General features: G+C 44.9%; 1 protein-coding gene across 1 annotated transcript in view; it reads left to right on the forward strand.

Annotated features, from left to right (window-relative positions):
- Window positions 1-954: 954 nt before the first annotated feature.
- ZNF385C (zinc finger protein 385C) overlaps window positions 955-19,664 on the forward strand; it is a 37,863-nt gene continuing 19,153 nt past the window's right edge. The window contains exon 1 of the mRNA XM_036753830.1: window positions 955-1,204. Within this exon, the coding sequence (XP_036609725.1) occupies window positions 955-1,204 (250 nt within the window). The remainder of the gene's footprint in view (window positions 1,205-19,664) is intronic.

The following is a 19,664-nucleotide window of genomic DNA, read 5'->3' on the forward strand; positions in this document are numbered from 1 at the left end:
GATTTGGAAGGGGGGGGGGCATGTGTTGAAAGAGAAACATCCGGAATGGTTTGTGTGGGGAGAGGTCCAGGTGGGTGAGTGGAGAGGGCTGGTGTATTGTGAGCTGAGGAGCCGGCGCTGACATCTGAGACAAGCCTTCCCTGTGTTCTGCCCAGCGATTGCTCTCGGAGCCTTCCCTGGATTGATGGGGATAGGAGCGGGCTGGGGGCGGGGGCTGGACCATCTTCAACGCTTGTCATAGTTTGTGAATGTCACCCCCAGAGGCAGGTGGGGAGGGGAGGGGGATGAGAGACTCGGGTTACTGCAGAGTCACCCCCTGGGGCCAGCAGCTGTTCTAGCTCCCAGGAAGCGCCACGTTCCCTCCTGGCCCGAGGTCTGCAGTGGGCTAGGGCGTGTGTGTGTGTGTGTGTGTGTGTGTGTGTGTGTGTGTGTGTGTGTGTGTACCCGAGCTCGGGAGTAGGGGAGAGACTAAAATGCAAAAACAGACAAGAGACCCACTGACCACTGGTCTCTGTCCTCCCTCTATATTTCTTCATATCTCTGGGCATATTTGTACTTGTGTGCCACCTTTCTGACTATTCATTCATTCCAGTTGTTTATTATGAAGGACCATAAGATTAAGAGCTGGAAGACAGTTTAGGGATTATGGAGTCCAATCCCTTCATGAGAAATGAGGCCCAGGAAGGTTCACCTATGTGCCTCAGGTCACACTGGTAGTAAGCCTCAGAGGCAGAATTCGAATCTAGATCCTTTGGCTCTACCACATCGCCCCACCTCCCAACTTCTTCAAATGGAGACTGGTGCTTACTTTGATGGGAGAGAATGGTCAGCTGGATCAATGGAGTTTGGAGAATCTTCAGGCCCTGAGCCACTAGCTCCAGCCACTACCATCACCACCCTCATGATCCTGGGGCTTTCCCTTGATTTCTCTGTCTTCCCCCACCCCTTTCAGGTATGAAGCGGCCACTGAGCCCAGCCCCTCCAGGTGAGAAGGGCCTTCCTGCTCCAGGGGGTTCTGAATGTCCCCCTCAGCCCCCAGAGCCCTCTCGGCCCAAGCGGGAGAGGAAGCGACCATCATATACACTCTGTGACGTCTGCAACATCCAACTCAACTCTGCAGCCCAGGCTCAAGTGCATTGTGGGGGCCGTGCCCACCAGAGACGCCTCAGACAGCTCAGCTCTGGGAAGACCCCTTCAGGACCAGGTAAGCATTCAGGGACTTCTACTCCCATGTAATTTATCTAGAGCCCTGTCCGTGCGGGGCTCTCTGTGTCTGGTGACCCCTTCTGGGTGGTCCCTCTGTCTGTGGGAATCTTTCTCTCTGAAATCTTCCCTGTGAATGTCGCTCTTTGTCTGGGCCCCTTTGGGGGCTCTTGCAGAGTCCAGGGCCCTCTCTGTGAGGAATCTCCCTGAATCTGGATAAATGTCTCTGAGGGCCAAGATCCTTCTGTGGTGTCTCCTTAGATTGGAGACCCCCTCTGTGGAGTCTCAGCCTGGAGCCCTCCCTTTTTTTTCTTTTAAACTGTTTTATTGATGCTCTTTTTTAAAATCATTGTCACTTTCCAAAAACTCCTCCCAACCCCAGCCCACTTCCCACCCAGTAGTCACCACACCTTGTAACAAATAAGTATGGTCAAGAAAACAAATTTCAACACACTGTTCATGTCTGAAAATGTATGCTTCATTCTGCCCCCATAGGCTACCACCTCTGTGATGAGATGTGGAAAGCAGGCTTCATCATCAGTTCCTCTGAAATCATGATGGGTCTCACTGCAGAGATTAGAGTTCTAGTTGTTGTTAACAGGATTTTTACTGAGCCAATCTCTAACCTGGGAATGCTCAGAGATGCACAAAGCAGGCCTAGAGACAGGAGTGCCAGTAATCAGTTTAATTAATCATTTTCAGAGTGAGGAATGTTCTCATAGCTGAAGTAAAAGCCCAGGTTATATACTTAAATCACAAGTGGGAAAGGAGGGGGGAAGGTGGATCACAGTCATTTAGTGGTTTCCCATGAGAAACCCACAAATTTCACAATACGCCAATTCTGGAGTCAAGTCTTTGACTAGGGTACAGAAGCAGAGTTCTGTGATGGGAACAGGCTCTGCAGTCGTCGATGCGTTTCACTTAAGGTCCAGTGATTGTGACCGTTGTCAGAGTTTTAATTAATCTGTTCAAGCTGCATTGCAAGCTCTGACTCTGGAGCCAGAGTCAGCTCTTGAGAAAACTCAATGATTAATATATTCATTACACATGTCATATGGATTACTATGAAAATTCTATTTCTCTTCTCGTTGTTATCCTTTTCATCATTGCGGTCCTCACCCAAGTTGTTCCTCTGGTTTTGTTTATTTCACTTGTCGTAAGTTTATACAAGTTTTTACAAGTTTCTCTGAATTCTTTAGGTTCATAATTTCTCGTGGTACAATAATATTCTATTATATTCATAAACCACAGTTTGTTTGGCCATTCTCCAGTTGATGGGCACCCACTTTCCTTCCAGGTCCTTTGCTACTACAAAAAAAAAAATACTACTATAAATATTTTTCTATATATAGGATCTTTTCTCCTGACCTTGACCTCCTTGGGGTCCATGCCTAGTAGTTGTGTCATTGGGTCAAAATGTGGCTTTGTGACTTCTCAAGTATAAATCCAAATTGTTTTCCAGAATGATTGAGCTAATTCACAGCTGCACCAACTATGTATCAGTCCGTCTTAGGGCTCCTTCTCTGTTGGATGTTTTCATATCCTGGGGTTGAGAGACACTTGCTGTCTGAAGTGCTCCTTCTCCTGGTGCTGCTTGGATCCCAGCTGAGATTTCTGGCTCTCTCTGGTTTGGGTGACTTTCCAGAGGTTTGGCAGGGAAGGCTGGAGTTTGGGGAGGGAGGAAGTAACAGAAAGTTGTGCTCTTGGCTAGGTGATGGTTTTTATTGGGAGGATGGATAAATGGGTCTTTAAGTTTGATTCTGGCTGATGGGTAAATTAGAATTAAATAGAAAAACAAGAACAGACAAGAAACCTGCAGGGAAAACAAATTCAGGACCAGGCTCTTTTGCAGGAGGTCTCTCTCTAGCCATCCTAGGAGTCAGAAAAAGGTGGGAGTTTACATCTAAGATTCCCAAAATTGTACATATTTAAAAAATTTTTGTTTATTTATTTTTAAAATTCTTTTTTTAAATTTCGAGTTCCAAATTGTCTCCTTCCCTCCTACACCTCCCCTTCCCATTGAGAAGGCAAGCAATACGATATCAGTAATACATGTGAAGTCACACAAAATGTATTTCTATATTAGCCATGTTGCAAAAAAAAAAAACAACCCAAAATAATAAAAATCAAGAAACACAAAGTGGGAAAAAGTATTCTTCAGTGTACATATCTTAAAGACAGTTCCCCCAACCTGTTCTTCATACCTTATGAGGTGTCCCCTCCCTTCCAGGGCTGCCCAGGTCACATGGTCATCTTTATTATTTCCCTCCTCAGTCATCCCCCTCTAACTAAGAATTAGGTTTAGGAAGAGAGGATGGTCCACATGGGGGGAGGGGGGGGGAGAGAGAGAGAGAGAGAGAGAGAGAGAAGAGAGAGAGAGAGAACGAGAATGTGTTTCTATCTGGTTTAATTTTTAAAAAAACACCTCTTTTTGTAGTGACTGGATTTCATTGGACTTCAGGTCAGGAAGACTTAAAACCTGCCTCAGGCAGGTATGACCCTGGACAAATCATCTAACTCAGGGCTGGGGAACCTGCAGTCTCGAGACCACATGTGTCCCTCTAGGTCCTCAAGTGCAGCCCTTTGACTGAATCCCCACTCCTGCTTCTTAGCCTCCACTTCCTTATCTGAAAATGAAGCTAATAATAGCACCTACAGTCCACGTTTGTAATGAGGATCAATTGAGATAAGAGATGCAAACCACTTTATAAACCTCAAAGCATGATATAAATACTTTGTATTATTGTTTAATTTTTATGTAACATGTTCTTGGGGGTCACGTACCCAACTTGCACTGGTAATGACAAGTTAAGTCCCCAGATGGGTGGCTGCTATTAATTTCACAGTTTTAGACTTAACCTTGTGGGTGTATTTCAGGGATGTACTAGAACCAGCTTAAACTGTCTCTCGAGAAACAGCTTGGCAAATCCAACAAATTAGGACTTGGTTTATTGTTTTGTTATTGTTTATTGTTTCTAGACTCAAGAAGAAAATTTTACTAATGAAGATTAACTTAATAATGTGTCCTGAGTACATACTCCCTAACCCCCCAGACCACTGGTAAACATTCACATACCCTGATAGATATCTTCCTATCACTAGTTCATGAGCCCCCATCAATGGACTTCCCCATAACAATCAGCCAGTAGATTCAGTTATTTAGTAAATGCCTTTCCTCAAATGGCCTGGCAAGAGCAGTTGTTACAAAGCAGGACAACACTATCCCTCCCCACCCCCCCCACACACCCCAAATACCTAGAACTCAGGAGAGGGAAGAATGGGGTTGCATCTAAAGTATAGCAGTAGTGAGGCAGACATGTAGGGAACTCATAGCTACTCTTAGAGGGATGGACGGCTCATTTGGGCTTGCTATACAGGGCCAATCTAAAACTAGATTGGACCAGGCAGTACTTTGCCACTGGCCAGTGAATACTAGATGCTGGCTGCTCTGCTCACTGGACTTTTCTCAGGGTCTGCTATCCATAATGGGCAGCTCCAATATTTTTCACCTTCAGCCACTGGTTTAGCTGGGTGGCAGGGCACTGTATTCAGTTAAAGTGCTACAGAGATATTTGAGGTCTGACAACAACTTTTGGGTTAGAAACCACACAAGACTCTTCCCTTTGACTCCCCTGGGGCCTCAGTTCTGAGATTGTGTATCACTCTCAGCCAAGAGATGGGAGAAGGCTTGCCTTTCCTGTTTGACAATCCTTCCTGGTTCAAAAGCCCTCTCCTTAGTAAACCACTTCATACTGCCTTAAGATAATCAATTTCTAATTCAGTGAGTTCTACGTCCCACACTCCTTTTGGAATCTTATGTAGATGAGAATGGTTAGGGCCAAAAGTATGACTGTAGCCCCTGACCTGGAGACAAATTCATTGCCTCCCTGGCCTCTTCATAGCAATTAAGCTACTTTCTCTGCCCCTCAATGCCCCATGTAACAAAAATCTATTTTCTTTCCCTGCTCCCATTTTAAAAAAAGGAAAAACAAAACTCTTGTGACTACACAGTCAAGCAAAACAAATTCCCATATTGACCATGTTTAAAAAATGTCTGTCTCATTTTTCACCCTGAGTCCACCACCTATCAGGAGATAAACAGCAATACAGCTAAGCTCCTCGAGCTTCCTATTCTTTCTTGGGCAACTTGGTGGTACAGCAGATAGTGCCCTGGACCTGAAGTCTTCCTGAGGAGGAGACAAGTCTAACCCTGTTTGCCTCAGTTTCCTCATCTGTTAAATGAGCTGGAAAAGGAAATGGCAAACTACTCCAGTATCTTGGCCAAGAAAACCCCAAATGGGGTCATGCAGGGTTGGATACAACTGAACAACACCACCCTTTGTAGTATAAGGAATGTCTATTTTGCAGCTGAAGGGTTTCCCCTTTATATTTCAGTGTCTGTGTTAAAGGCTTTAGTTTTTGCTGAAGTCTCACTGGGGCAACCCTTCTTATATAGAATATCTGGGTGTTTTTTTAAAGCTTCCTGCCCTGCTCTCCTCATTCAACAGGCCTTATGTTTTGACCTAACAGGCCCACTGTTTTACATCATTATCTGCTTCTCCCTAGTTCAATTCAATTTATTTCAACTCAATAAGCATTTATGCATAAGGCATTTTAAAACGATGTATAGATCTAAGCCATCTCAATTCAACAAGCATTCATTAAGCACCTACTGTGTGCCAGGAACTATTGGAACAGGTAGTGGAAACACCAAGCCAAAGTGAAAACAGGTCTCTCTCTGCTCTCAGAAGTTTACATTCAATTGAAGGAAAACCATTTGTATACAGATAATTAAATATAAGACTAGCTAGGTGGCAGGATGGATAGAATGCTCGGACTGGAGTCAGCAAGACTCTTCTTCCTGAGGTCCAAACTGTTCTTGGACACTTACTAGCTGTGTGATCCTGGGCAAGTCACTTAACCCTCAGTTAAGTTTCCTTATGTTGCCTCAGTTTGCCTTCTCCTATCCTCACCAATGGCCCAGGGAGTCATAGCTAGGCTGGACCGATTCCTGGTAACCCTGGACAAGGGGTGAGGCACAGAAGGCTGGAACCAGCCCTTTGTCCTCTCTGCCCCTTTTCCCCCAGTCTTCCTCCTCCTTTCCTCCCAAGATAAATTTCTTCCTGGACATTTTAGTGGATGCCTGGATCTCTAACAGGCTTTTCTCTCCCTCGGAAGTATTGCAACAAGCAGAAAGAGCCGGATTAAGAGTATGGTCCAAGGCTCTGCCAATTACTGTCTGTGTGGTCCTGGGCAAATCACTTTACCTCCCTATGGCTCAGTTTCCTCATCTATAAAATGAGGGGAGTGGATAGATGACCTCTGAGGTCCCTTTCAGCTATAAATCTATGATCCTGTGAACTAGGACAGGGTTATGGAGAGGGAAAGAACAGTGTATTGGTAGCTAGAACAGGACCAAGTGATGATCATCAAGTGTTCTCTCTCTCTCTCTCTCTCTCTCTGTTTTTCAGTTTCTCTCTGTCTCCATCTCTATCTCTTTCTTCTTTCCTCTCTCCATCACCCAACTCTTTTCTTTCTCTCTCCCTTCTCCTTTCTCTCTTCTTTTCTTCCCCTCTTTTCTCCCCCATCTTTGTCTCTCGGTTTCTCTCCCTCACATACTCTCTCTTCTCTCTCTTTCTCATTTCCTCTTCCCCCTACTTTCTTCTTCTTTTCTCCTCTCTCTCGTCTTCTCTCTCTCTTCACCTCTCTCTTCTCCCCCCTCTTTGTCTCTCGGTTTCTCTCCCTCACATACTCTCTCTTCTCTCTCTTTCTCATCTCCTCTTCCCCCCACTCTCTTCTTCTCTTCTTCTCTCTCTCTTCCCTTCTCTCTTCTCCTCTCTCTCTGTCTCCATTCCTGTCTCTCTCTTCCTTGATCCCTCTCTTCCCCACACACTCTCTCTCCTTTCTCTTTCTCTTCTCCTCTTCTTCTCTCTCTGTCTCCCTCTCTTTCTCTGTTTTTCTTTGTCCCTGCCTGTCTCTGTCTCTGGCATCTCCCTGTCCTATGGTATCTTTGCTATAGCCACAGGCTTGGTAGCTTTATGAAACCATTGCATTGTATATGTCTGTATGGGGGATTTCCTCTCAGCTCTGCTGCAGTTGGAGGATGGAGAATGTATATTGGGCTGAGAACAGGAAGGAGTAGGCTCTCCTTATACTAAGCTGCCTGTCAGGGGGCCAGGGTGTGGGTGGGGGGAAGCACTGTGTCCATTCCATGGCGCTGTCACTGCAATTTGGGGCCACTAGGGGGGCCGGTTCATGCAGACCGACAGGCAGTCACAGATGATAATGCGCATCCTGTTGATTCCACTCCCTAATCCAACACTAAGGTGGGAGGATCTGGCAAAGAAGCAGGAGAACTGGAGGGAGGAGGGGAAATGGGGAAAGGAGACTGGAGATGGGGAATCTCTTTCTCCCCCTTTTCAATCCTTCTGGGATTTCTGAGTCCTTCCGGAGGGAGATGCTCCAGAGGCACAAGATAGGGAAATAGTTAGATTGGCATATTTTCCCCAACCAGCTTCCTCTAGTTCTTTCTTATTGCATCTGTACCATATCCTTCCCTGCCCCCAGCTCACCTGTTTCCTGCACCGGGGCCTCTTTCATTCCCCAGGAATGTATCTCTGTCATTCACTAAACTGCTCTTCATCCTGATGGCTAGCCCTCAGGGTGAGAAGCAACAAGAGCCTCATTCCAATCAAGTAGAGATCAATGACTCTACTAACCCTCCCTCTTTTGCCTTCTGACCTTTCCTCCATCCCAAGAACAAAGGCCTTACTGGGGCTTTGACTATTTTCCTGGGCCAGGGTTGGTGGATTGTAGGGAATGAATGAATGAATGAATGAATGAATGAATGAATGAATGAAAAGACATTTAGAAGTGCTTTTTATGTACCAAAAACTGTGCTAAGTCCTCTGGGCACATCTAGAAAAGTGAGATGATCCCCAGTCTAGCAGGATTTGAATTCAATTCAGGGGGGATTATACAGAGAGGCATTCGAGACATTATGGTAGAGGGGCATAGCGAGTGGCAATGACCCGGGGGTGGGAGGGGCAAAGAGATCTGGAGGGCACAGGAGCAGGGTAGATGGTAAGGCCTGATCATCCTCCATCTTACCAGAAGAATTGCTGGCTCATCGAGGTATATGTGGCTGTGTCTACCCCACAGTCAGCTTGGACCCATGACCTTTAGGAAAGGGAGAATGAGGTTAGGATTGGAGCTGGTATCCCAGGCTCCTCCCTGCATGGGTAGGAATAGGGGGAGTGTGTGATGGTATATAGCCAAGAGAGGAAAAAGAAAGGGAATACTGGCGGGAAGGGTGGAGAAAAGGGAAGATCCTGGTGGGATCTGGGCAGGGAGGGAGCCAGTTTGAGAGAGAAAGCTGCCCTGTTGGCCTCCCACATCCTGAGCTGGTGATTCGAGAGAGTAGTGAAGGATGAACCCTAGAGCCAATCTGCTCCCTGAGCCGAAGTGGAAGGAGTTCATCACTAAATATATAAAGATTCATTCTATATTTGAAATGGAAATGAGGGGATGCACTTAGCAGTGAATAATAGTGTTTGAATAACATTGAGAACATATTACATACATGCATCTCCCCGGCTTTCTAGTCAGCTTTTGACACATTGTGAAATTCAATTTTACTCACTAAAAACTCGATTTGTAGTCCAACACAAAGGGAAAATTTCTAAAATAAATAATCTAATTTTGCATTTTAATAAATGAATTTTTCATTTTTAAAAAAATAAAATAGCCAAAAGGCCTTGGGTGAAGCCCCTAGGGCCCCTAGAAAAACTACTCTAGGTTTGAGGCCCATTGTGAATCAGAACTCACTCCAAACCATAGCTCACAAACTACGCCCACCAACTACCTAGTAAACTACCCCCGATACTTTAACCATGCAGCTAGGGACATGCTAGTTAAAATGAAAGACATGTAATCAAACAACAAAGCAAATAAAGTAAGAAAATATTCCCTCTGTGCAAACATGGTGTACATTGTCCACAGATTGTTGGACCCCCAATGGGGAGGACACACTTAAGGAACATATGTGGCCAGAGCAGCTGACACCCCTAATACTGCAGGGCTGCCGATGTCCTGGGGTGAGGTCATCATGATATTTCTTCTGTTCTCTGATGGGCATAGTATCTCTGATCTCTAATGGATGCATCATGCTGGTGCTAAGGCACTGTTTCTCTCCATTGGTCTTGCGGTCTCTGAGTTTCTCTCTGCTGCAGGATAAGAGACTGGACTCCATCTTATTAGTACTACCTGCTAGCCAGCTCAGCTTCCATCTGCTAAAACATAGTGACTAGAAAGCCTTTTCCTAATAAAGGCAAACTGATAGTTCCTTAGATATGGCAATGAACCATCACACCCAGCAAAGGACCTCTGAACAAAAGACGGTTATGGTGTCCCAAGAATAAGATCAAATCCACTTTTAGGTTACCTGTGTCTGGTCCTAAATGGGGTCTGGTCCATTGTCCCCAAACTACTACCTTACTGGGCAGCTAGGGGGTGCAGCAGGTAGAGCACCAGACCTGGAGTCTGAAAGACCTGAGTTCAAATCCAGCCTCAGATACTTCCTAGCTGTGTGACCCTGGCAAGTCACTTAACCCTATTTGCCTCAGTTTCCTCATCTGTAAAATGAGCTGGTGAAGGAAATGGCAAACCTCTCCAGTATCTTGGTCAAGAAAACCCTAAATGGAGTAATGAAGAGTCAGACATAACTGAACAACTACCTTAGAAGCAACTACTTACCTTAGAAGTTCTTCACAACTCCCATTTAATTCCTTATGGGGCCCCACTGACTCCCCAAAACACTTGGGGAGTCTATCAAAGAAACCCTACTGGAGCTGAGATGGGAGTCCTGTACACCCAATGCACTGCCATCTGACTTACTGACTCAACTCAAGAACCCCACGAGACTGACCATTGGCCCTTCTGCATTCTGAGGACATCCAGACCTTTTCATCTTTCCTGAATCTGAACTTTTTTATATGTTGTCATCCCCGATTACAGTGTGAACTCCTTGAGAACAGGAACCTTCTTATGTTTTCTGTTGGTGTCCCCAGCTCGTAGCATAATGCTCAGCACATAGTAAGCCCACAATAAACGCTTCATTCATTCAGGCTTGGCATGCAAATCCAAGCAAACACAAAAGCTAAGAAGGAAAACTTCCAGCAATAATGGCGATATGAAAGGGTTTAGATGAGGCCATCTCCCCTGGGAAATGTCCCAAGAAAGATTTAAAAAGGAAACAGATGAAACAATGATCCAATAAAACCAAAGGAAAGCACCAATTATCTCCTCTATCCAGCCTAGGAGTGAATAAGGAGACAGCCAGAAACTTAGAGATGCTTTGGTAGAGGTCATACCAGGGGGAGTATGAAGACGGTGCAATATCTGAATGTTGGAGCCTGACTTTGGCATTATCTTAATCCTAACCTGTTGGAGGCACAGAATAGGGGACAAAGCTCGCTCCTGACAGGTAACGGCCCAAGAAGATGAAGATGTGGCAGAATGGTATATTGTAGGGCGTGGAGTGTACAGGTATGACGTATTGTGGAACTCTCCAAGAAGCCAACACAACTGATATGCAGTCAGGGCCTGTCCACATTGCAGCAAAAGACAGAGCCAATTCTCAGATGATACAAAGAGAAGGAGACAGAGATGGAGTTGGAGCCACTTATTGGGAGACAGAAACCAGGGACTGAGAGAGTGGGAAGTTTCTGGTCCCTACTCTCAGTACCAGGCCAGAGATCCAGACACCCCATCAGAAACCATGGTAGAAAAGCAGCATCCAGACTATACCAGGGCCTAGTCACCCCATCTAAGAGTAAGAGAGGTCAGAACCTTGTCCTAGAATGAACTCCCAAACTAGGGACTGAAGCGAGAGGCATAAATAAGCTGAACAAAACTCCTAATAGAATAAATAAATACTCTCTCTGGGTTAAGAGAAGCCCAAGGGAAGAGAAGAATTCCATATTAAGTACAAGTAGAACTTTAAAAAAGAGAAAAGAATGGTCTGACCACAAGGTCTCCAAGAGTGGGTGGAAGAAATGTATCAAGAAATTTAAAATGAAATTAGAACACTTAAAGAAAAAATTGAAAGGAGAATACACTGCTTAGAACAGAAGGAGGAAAACATGATCCAAGGAGCACACTCTCTGAAAAATAGAATGGAGCAAATAGAACTTAATGATTCAAGGAGACAACAAAGATCAGGAAAAAAAAAAGCCAGTAGTCTGTAAACTTAAAAGAATGTGTGATGTGTGTACTATCAAAAATAACTCTCCTGGATATGTTTTGCATGATTGCGCATATATAACCTATATTAAGTTGTTTCGTGTCTTGGGGAGGGGAGGGAGGGAGAAGAATTTGCAACTCAAAATCTCATAAAGAAATGAATGTTAAAAATTGCCTTTATGTGTCATTGGAAAAAATAAAATACCATTAAAAAATAACTCTCCTGGAAAACAGGATGGCCACATTCTATGGAAATCATGACCAAACATAACATCTGGGTGTTATATACTTAAAGAAATTACAAAAGAAAACTGCCCAGAACTATTGGAACCAGAGGGCAAAGTGAAAATAGAAAAAAAGTTACTAGTCATGTCCTGAAAAAAACCTTAAAATGACAACATCCAGAAATGTCCATAGCTGGGAACAAAATCCAAGACAAAGAAAAAAAACTGCTATCAACCAGAAAGAAAGAATTCAATTACCAAATAACTAGATGTGCAGAATAAAACATACATCTTAAGAAACGATCAATATGATACAAATTTGTTGTTGTTCAGTCATGTCTGAGTCTTCGTGACTCTATTTGGGGTTTTCTCGGCCAAGATGCTGGAATGGTTTACCATTTCTTTTTCCAGCTCATTTTACAGATGAAGAAACTGAGGCAAACAGGGTTAAGTGACTTGCCCAGGGTCATACAGCTGGATTTGAACTCAGGTTTTTCTGACTCCAGGCCTGGTGCTCTATCCACTGCACCACCTAGCTGTCCTATGATACACATTAGTTTTGCTCAATTATACTTGTAGTAGGGAGAATTTTTGTTGGGAAAGGGAGAAATGCTGGGAGGGTAAAAAAAAGCGGGGGTATTGATAGTGATACACAAAAAAAGATAAATAAAAAGGCATTAATGAAACACAGAAAAAAAACACAGAAGAAAGAAGGGCAGTGTCAGTACTACCATGTTAAAGTTGATGTATTATCTTAAAAAATAAGCTGTACATGATATATACACAAAATTTTCTTTGCAATCCACATTTTCTGTCCTTTGGATATGGAAGTGTGCATATTTGTTGGTGACTATCAAGTTTCATAATTTAAAATATTATTTTTTTTAAAAGCTGAACAAAGGACTTTCTCTTTTGTCCTGGAGGCAATGGGAGCCAGAGGAGTTTATTGAGTAAGAGAGTGACAGGATCGGGCCTGTACCTAAGGACAATCAGTTTGGCAGCTGGGTGGAGAATGAATCGAGGGGTACCTAGGTGGTGCAGTAGAGAGAGCGCCAGCTCTGAGTTCAAATCCGGCCTCAGATACTTGACGCTAGCTTGACCCTGGCCAAGTCACTTAACCCTGATTGCCTCCAAAAAAAGAAAAATCCCAAAAGAAAATGAATTGAAGTGGGGAATCTTGAGACATGGAGGTTAATTAGAAAACTACTGTATTAAAACAAGCAAAAAGTGATGAGATTCTGAACTAAGTTAATGGATATATGAATAATGAGAAGGGGGCAGGGAGATGTGAGAGGTACTGAGGACAGAAATAGGAGATATAGCAACTAATTGGATATGTGGTATGAGAGAGAGTGAAGAGCTGAGGATAATTCCTAGGTTATAAATCTGGTAGACTAGAAATATAGTGGTACCCTAGAGAGAAACAGGGAAGTTCAGAACAGGGAGGCAAGATAATGAGTTCTGTTTTGAACATATCGAGTTTGAGATGTCTAGGGATCACCCAGTTTGAAATGTCTAATAGACAGCTGGTGATACAATCCTGGGACTCAGGAAGGAGACAGGCTGGATAGCCATTTGCAGAAATTAATTTCAAAAATCTATGGATCTTGTGAGCTCATCAGGTAAGAATGAGGAGGGAAGAGAGAAGATGACCTAGAACAGAGTGGCACCCACAGCCAAGGAGCACGATGTGGGTGACGACACAGCAAAGGAGATGGAAAAGAAGCAATGTAAGAATTCGTACAAAGACAGAGTATTTTTGTGGAAATCCCGAAAAGAGAATGTCCGCAAGAAGAGAGAGGGGTCAATAGAGTAGAATACTACATATAGGTCAAGAGGAATGAGGTCTTAGAAAAGACCATCAGATCTGGCTATAAAGAAATCAGTGGTAACTTTGGAGAGAGCAGATTTAGTTGAGTAAAGAAGTGGCCAACCAAATTGCAAAGGATTGAAAAGGAAAGGAAAAGAAAGGAAACAGAGAACACAAAATGTAGATGGCTTTTTCTAGGATTTAGACTGAAAAAGGGAAGAGATACATAGGATGATAGCTCAAAGGGATGATATGATCTAGTGAAGGTTTTTAAGGGTTAAGGAGACGGGTATATTTGAAAGCAACCAAGAAGGAACGAGTTAGGGAAAGACAAGATTAGAGAGCGGGTATGATGGAGGGAGCAATCTGCCAGATAAGATGAGAATGAATGAGATGAAGGGCACACAGAAGAATGGCCTTGACAAAGTGGAAGGCTATCTCACCAGAAAATGGAATAAAGAAGGAGAGATTAGGGGAGAATGTGGAGAAGTTTTAGATGAAAAAAAGGGGGGAAGGTAGAATGGCTTTAATGTTTTCAGTAAAGTATAAGTGGAAGTCCTAAGCTGAGAGAGAACAGGGATGGGGAGGTATGGGAAGTTTGAAGAGAGAAGAGAAGATTTGGAATAGCCTCTGTGGGGAGTGGGATAGGGAATTCATTTGTTATTGTTGTCATTCAGTCGTGTCCTACTCTTTGTGACCCCGAGGACCATAGCACACCACTGCCGTCCATGGGCTTTTCTTGGCAAAGATACTGAAGTGGTTTGCCCAGGGAGTCCATTAGGAAGGATTAAAAGGAACCCCTTGCCACAATGGGGACCCAGTTGAGGTGAGTTGACCTGAATTAGCAGTATACCAATCAGCTTGGTTGGGTGACTTCCTGTAGCTTCATTCTGCAGAATGTGAGTAGGATCAGAGGAGGCAGGTGGTGGGAATAGTTCAGTTGTAGCATCTGGCAAGGCGTGAGCTGTGTGATAGGACAAGGGGGCAAGGGATTGAAAGTAGAGAACAGTATGAAAGTCAACTGATTAACCATGGAGCAAGATTGAGAAGTAGAAAATAAAGTCAGAGTAGGAAGAAGGTACTGAGAGTTGGAGGAATTGGAGGTCATGGTGAGGATAAAGAATAGATTTAGGAGGTGTAAAGGCCTAGGAACAAAGAGATCTATAGGCTGTTGTCATCAAATAGAGCAATGGCAGTCTTTTTTTTTTTTAATCATAAAAATGGAACATTTGTGGGTAATGACATTGCCATCCCTGTGGGTGTAGCTGAGTAGAGCAGTGAAGCGGGTTTTGAGACTGGAGCAGATTTGAGGAACTGGGAGGTGAGGGTGTTTGGGGAGAATCAGTATGAGTTTTGAAGTCTTCTAATATAAGGGCAGGAACTGGGGAGGCAAGGAGGCTGGTGAAATGGATGCTGAATTCCTTGAGAATGGAGGAAGAATGAATTGAGACCTGGACAGAACAGCTACTGAAACCTGGACTGAGAGATTCAGTTTTGGGTTTTTTTGGTGATACGTTTTTTGACAGAGTCAACTTCAAAAGAGTAGAAGCTACTGAGTAGTGCTAGGAAAGTAGAGTCAGTAAGTGGCAGTGGGGAGCAATAATTATTCCAATTCCCCACCACCACCACCACCACACGTACACCCAGGACCAATGTGTTGGCAAAGGTATGAGGGAAGTTATAGCCAGCACTGGAGAAAATGGCCAAGGATGCAGTGATATCTGGTGGAAGGCAGGCAAAATCATTATCCCTCACCTTCCTGACCCATATTCCTGCCTTTGTTAGGTAGGTCCATGGCTCGAAAGGAAAGAATGCTTGGATTTGGAGTCAGAAAGACCTGAGTTCTAATCCAAGTTCAGATACGAACTAACTGTGTGACTTCTGGGCAAGTCAATTAACTTTTCTCAGCCTTGGTTTCCTCAGCTGTAAAATGGGGATAATTAGGGCACTTACCTCACAGGGTTGTTGTGGAATGAGATAATATATGCAAAGCGCTTTGGAAACCTTAGAGCCCTATGAAATGCCAGCTGTTACTTATTATCAGCGGCATGACTGGGCAGGTCATTGAAAAAACCACAACTCTGCCTCATGTGTTTCCTTATCTGTAAAATAATAATATTACCCCTCTCATAGGGTTGTTATGAGAATCAAATAAATGCAAATTACTATACAAATACTAGTTATTATTCTGAATCAGGAGGTCTTTCTGGTTTGCTGTGCTTCAGCACCCAATATGGGGCTTATATCACTTGCCTTGTTATGAACTACCCCTACATTAGTGACCGGGGTCAGCCAAAGACCTTTGTTGTTGCTTGTTGTTCAGTTGTGTCAGATTCTTTGTGACCCCGTTTGGGGGTTTTCCTGGCAAAGATACTGGAGTGGTTTGTCATTTCCTTCTCCAGCTCATTTTACAGATGAGGAAACTGAGGCAGACAGAGCAAAGTGACTTGCCCAGGGTTATACAGCTAGTAGTATCTGAGGCCAGATTTGATCTCACAAAGATGAGTCTTCCTGACTCCAGGTCCAGCACTCTACCCACTTCACCACCTAGCTGCTCAGTCAAAGAGCTAGACAGGAGTCACTTTAGCTATGCAAGTCAGATGGCACAACCCTTCCGCTGCCCTGTACTCCCCCTCCCACTGTCCAAAGCAACGTGACACCAGAGGAAAGGGAAGGGATTTTAGAGATAACTTCATTCCAGGCATTATTGAAATGGCCAGAGGGGCTCTGGAGGGGGAATGCAGGCAGTTGCTAAGTGAGACCACTAAAGAGAAAGACCAAGATGGAGTCAGAGTAATGGATTTGGGGCAGAGGCAGCCACATCAAACTCCCTCAGAGAAGAGCTATTACTTTAGATTGGAGAGGGGGAAATGAGGAGTAGGAAGTGGAAATCACACACACTCACACACACACCGTCAGACCTCCCCTACTCCTTTTTCTAATCAGCCCCTTTAATCTCTTTGACTTCAGAAGCCTCAGGCTACATTCCTGGTATGGGATCAAAGATCATGAACTAGGTTCATGCCTGAATTCTTGGTGAAAATCCCCACCCCCAATCTCAAATGATTAATTAATTTTTCCTCTAGTAGCTCCTTCTTTTCCCCTTCCACCATTCTTTCCCATTTATCTCAGAAGCCTTCCTGGGTCACTGGTTCCAACATAGGACCCAAGTCCATCTTCCTGGGAAGTTTAACTCAGTTTTGACGATTTGCTCAGGCTTCTGTCCTCACCCTGTGGCATAAAAGAAATCAGAATGTGGGGCCTTAGGAATCAAGTTTCAGAGGAACCTTGGATCTTGCCCTGAGCAATTAGGAAGTTCCTTTTGCTCTCTAGCCATAGTCCTTCCGGTTGGGATTCCAGCCCCCACACCCTCAGCCCCCTGATTTTGTTTGTTTTATGCCTCGATCCCTGATGGGATGAGAGAAGAGGAATCATTTGGGTGACTCAGATTCTTCCCAACCACCATCACCATTCCTGCTCCCAGCCAGACACATAGTCTTCTGGGCTGGGGTACAAATCCACCTGTCTGCCTATGGGACCACCGGGATCGGCCAAGGTGGGGGTGGAGGAGGAGGAGGGAGCTTAACCCAAATCCCAGCTCCCAGAGGAAAAAAAAAAGATTTCATCTGTATCCCTAGGTAGGTTAATTAGTGATTGGGTTTGGGTTTCCTCTTCTGAGGGGGTAACATGCTCCCAGGGTGACTTCCTAAGCAAACCTGTTTTCTGGAGTAACTGCTACCAGCTCCCTCCTGCTACCAGCTCCCTCCTCCTCCCCCCTACACTCATTGCTTACTTTCTTTGTTGCTCAGGTATCCCGGCCGCTGCTAGGGGGAGGGAGGTGAGGCAGAGATTACCGCTTATTGTCTGGTGGAGACAGGATGCTGAGCGAGTTGAGGAGAGGGTGATTGGGGTGGCAGAGAGCACCTTGGAATGCTGTGATCCAATCCTCCTGTTAAGTCTCCCCTCCCATTCCTCTGCCCCCACTGCCAGATGCCAAGGTGAGTGAAGAAACAAACAACCCCTCTTCAGGAAGAGGAAAAGAGGAATGATCTATGGAGGGGCAAGGATTCTAAGAAATCAACTCCCCTTCTCCCTCCCCAATCCTCATCTACTTCTCCTGGTACTGACCAGCTAAATAGCTAGCAATGCCAAAGGCTCCAATACTAAGTACAAGATACCAGAGATCCTCTCTGGACCCCATGGTTGATGCTGTGTATACTTAGCAAGTTTCTGCCTCTCTCTAAGACCCTGTTCCCTTTTCTGAGAAAGGAGGGAAATGTTGGGGGCAGGGAGAGGGGCGAGTGGGGATAGTATGTGAAGGATGCGTATATCCCAGAAGAAATGGGTTGCATCTGCAGAGGTAGGTACTAAGGTTGGACTGCAGGAAGATCCGACCCTCCTGTCTGGAGGCAGAGGGGTACATGAGATGTCCCTTTGCTCCAAAGCCTTCCTGATCCCAGTGTTCATTACAAAGACTCCCTAGACACCTTCCCATTCTCTCCCCTGCTGCCCCAGCTCCACGTCCCAAGATAGAGATAAGAGTTTAGTTTATTTTTTATGACTTTGTCATTGGAAAAGACTAAGTGGTATAGGGAATGAGTGCTTCATCCTCTGGTGACACAGAGGTCAGTGAGTGTACAGTGTGCTATTTGCTGAAGGACCAGGAAGCTCTGGCACGCTCTCTGTGCGTGTCTCTCTCTCGCTCTCTCTCTCTCTTTCTCTCTCTCTCTGTCTTTCTCCCTCTCTCTCTCCCTCTCCCTCCCTCTCTCTCTCCCTCTCCCTCTGTGCCTCTTCCTGGTCTCCCCCTCTCCCACATACTCTCCCTCCTTCCCCTCCCTCCCTCCCTTCCTCACTCCCTCCCTGCCTCCCTTTCTCAGCCGGGGCTTCATTCGCTCTCCACTCGAGAAGAGCTCTCCAGGGGCTCACAATGCTCTTGGGTAAGTATTCCAAGACTACTTTTCTTTAGTCGGGGATGGGAGGAGGGTGGGAAATGACCAATTTACTTCTATTCTGATCTGTCCCCTTGTTCTCATCTGTCTGGATTCCCAACTATCAGTCAGTTAAATTTATTCTTAGGTTGGAGTGAGGGTGAAAGGGGCATGGAGGAAAGACCCTCAGACCTACGACATGGGCTTGGGGTGGGGATGGGGGAATAGATAGCTCTGCTAGTAGGAGGTGCAATTCACAGATGTTTAGATGGTTTGAACCTTTGAGTCTTTGGAGGGGGGAGGCACGAGCCCAGATGTGTTACCAGGTGGCAGATGTGCCAGGATTTTCTTGCATCAGATCAACACCACCTCTACCCAAGTCCCCCAAAGGGTTTTCTGGAGTCTCTTGGAAATGTGGGAACAGCTTGGGGTTTTCTGGAACATATATTTATTTTGTTGGGGGTGGGAATAATGAACCAAAGAGACTCTCAGGTGAAGGATTTGGACTAATGGAGTAAGAGATATCACAGGGTGGGGCGGGGCAGGTTACCCCATGTGGAATCTTATCTTTTCTGCAAGAAGACTCCATTCATTATCTCCCCCTTGGGTTTTCTTTGTGTCTCTTAAAAGAGCCAGAGATCAGCTGCTTCCTTAGTCTCCCCCCCACACATACACACACGTATACACACAAGTGATTGTATTCTCTTTATAGATGGAAAAGCCATCACCCTTTCCCTTAGAGAATGTGCTTTAAGAGCACACTACCCTGGAATTAGGAAGGGGGAAATTGAGGCCACTGCTGGGGTACTCTGTTTCTCTTGCCTTTGTCATCCACAACAACTTTAGATTGTCTATCCCCCCAACTACCTCAACACTGGAACACAGGATTTGGGCTTCAAGGGATACGGAAATGAATTATGGCCTTCAAAGAAAGTATGATTCAATAATTTGATCGTATTAAAATGGGGGGAGGAGGACTAATGAGAACCTTGACCCAGACCCCTCAGTCATTTCATTCTCTAGCTCTCTCTTTAAGCCAGCATTCCTTTTTGCCCTTTGTTCATGGTTTCTACATGTGTAAAATTGTTCCTTTCTATGTGCAGCTTGTGGGTCTTCATCTGAGGTTACTTGTGCGTAATGTATGTCTTGCTGTGCATGAATTCCTGCATTCATCTGCGCCTGTGGATCCATTTATATGTCCCTGGATGGTCTGTGTATATTTGGGGCTCGTTGTATGTTTCTCTCTGATTATCTGTG

The sequence above is a fragment of the Trichosurus vulpecula genome, chromosome 4, assembly GCF_011100635.1.
Source record: "Trichosurus vulpecula isolate mTriVul1 chromosome 4, mTriVul1.pri, whole genome shotgun sequence".
Lineage (NCBI taxonomy): Eukaryota > Metazoa > Chordata > Mammalia > Diprotodontia > Phalangeridae > Trichosurus > Trichosurus vulpecula.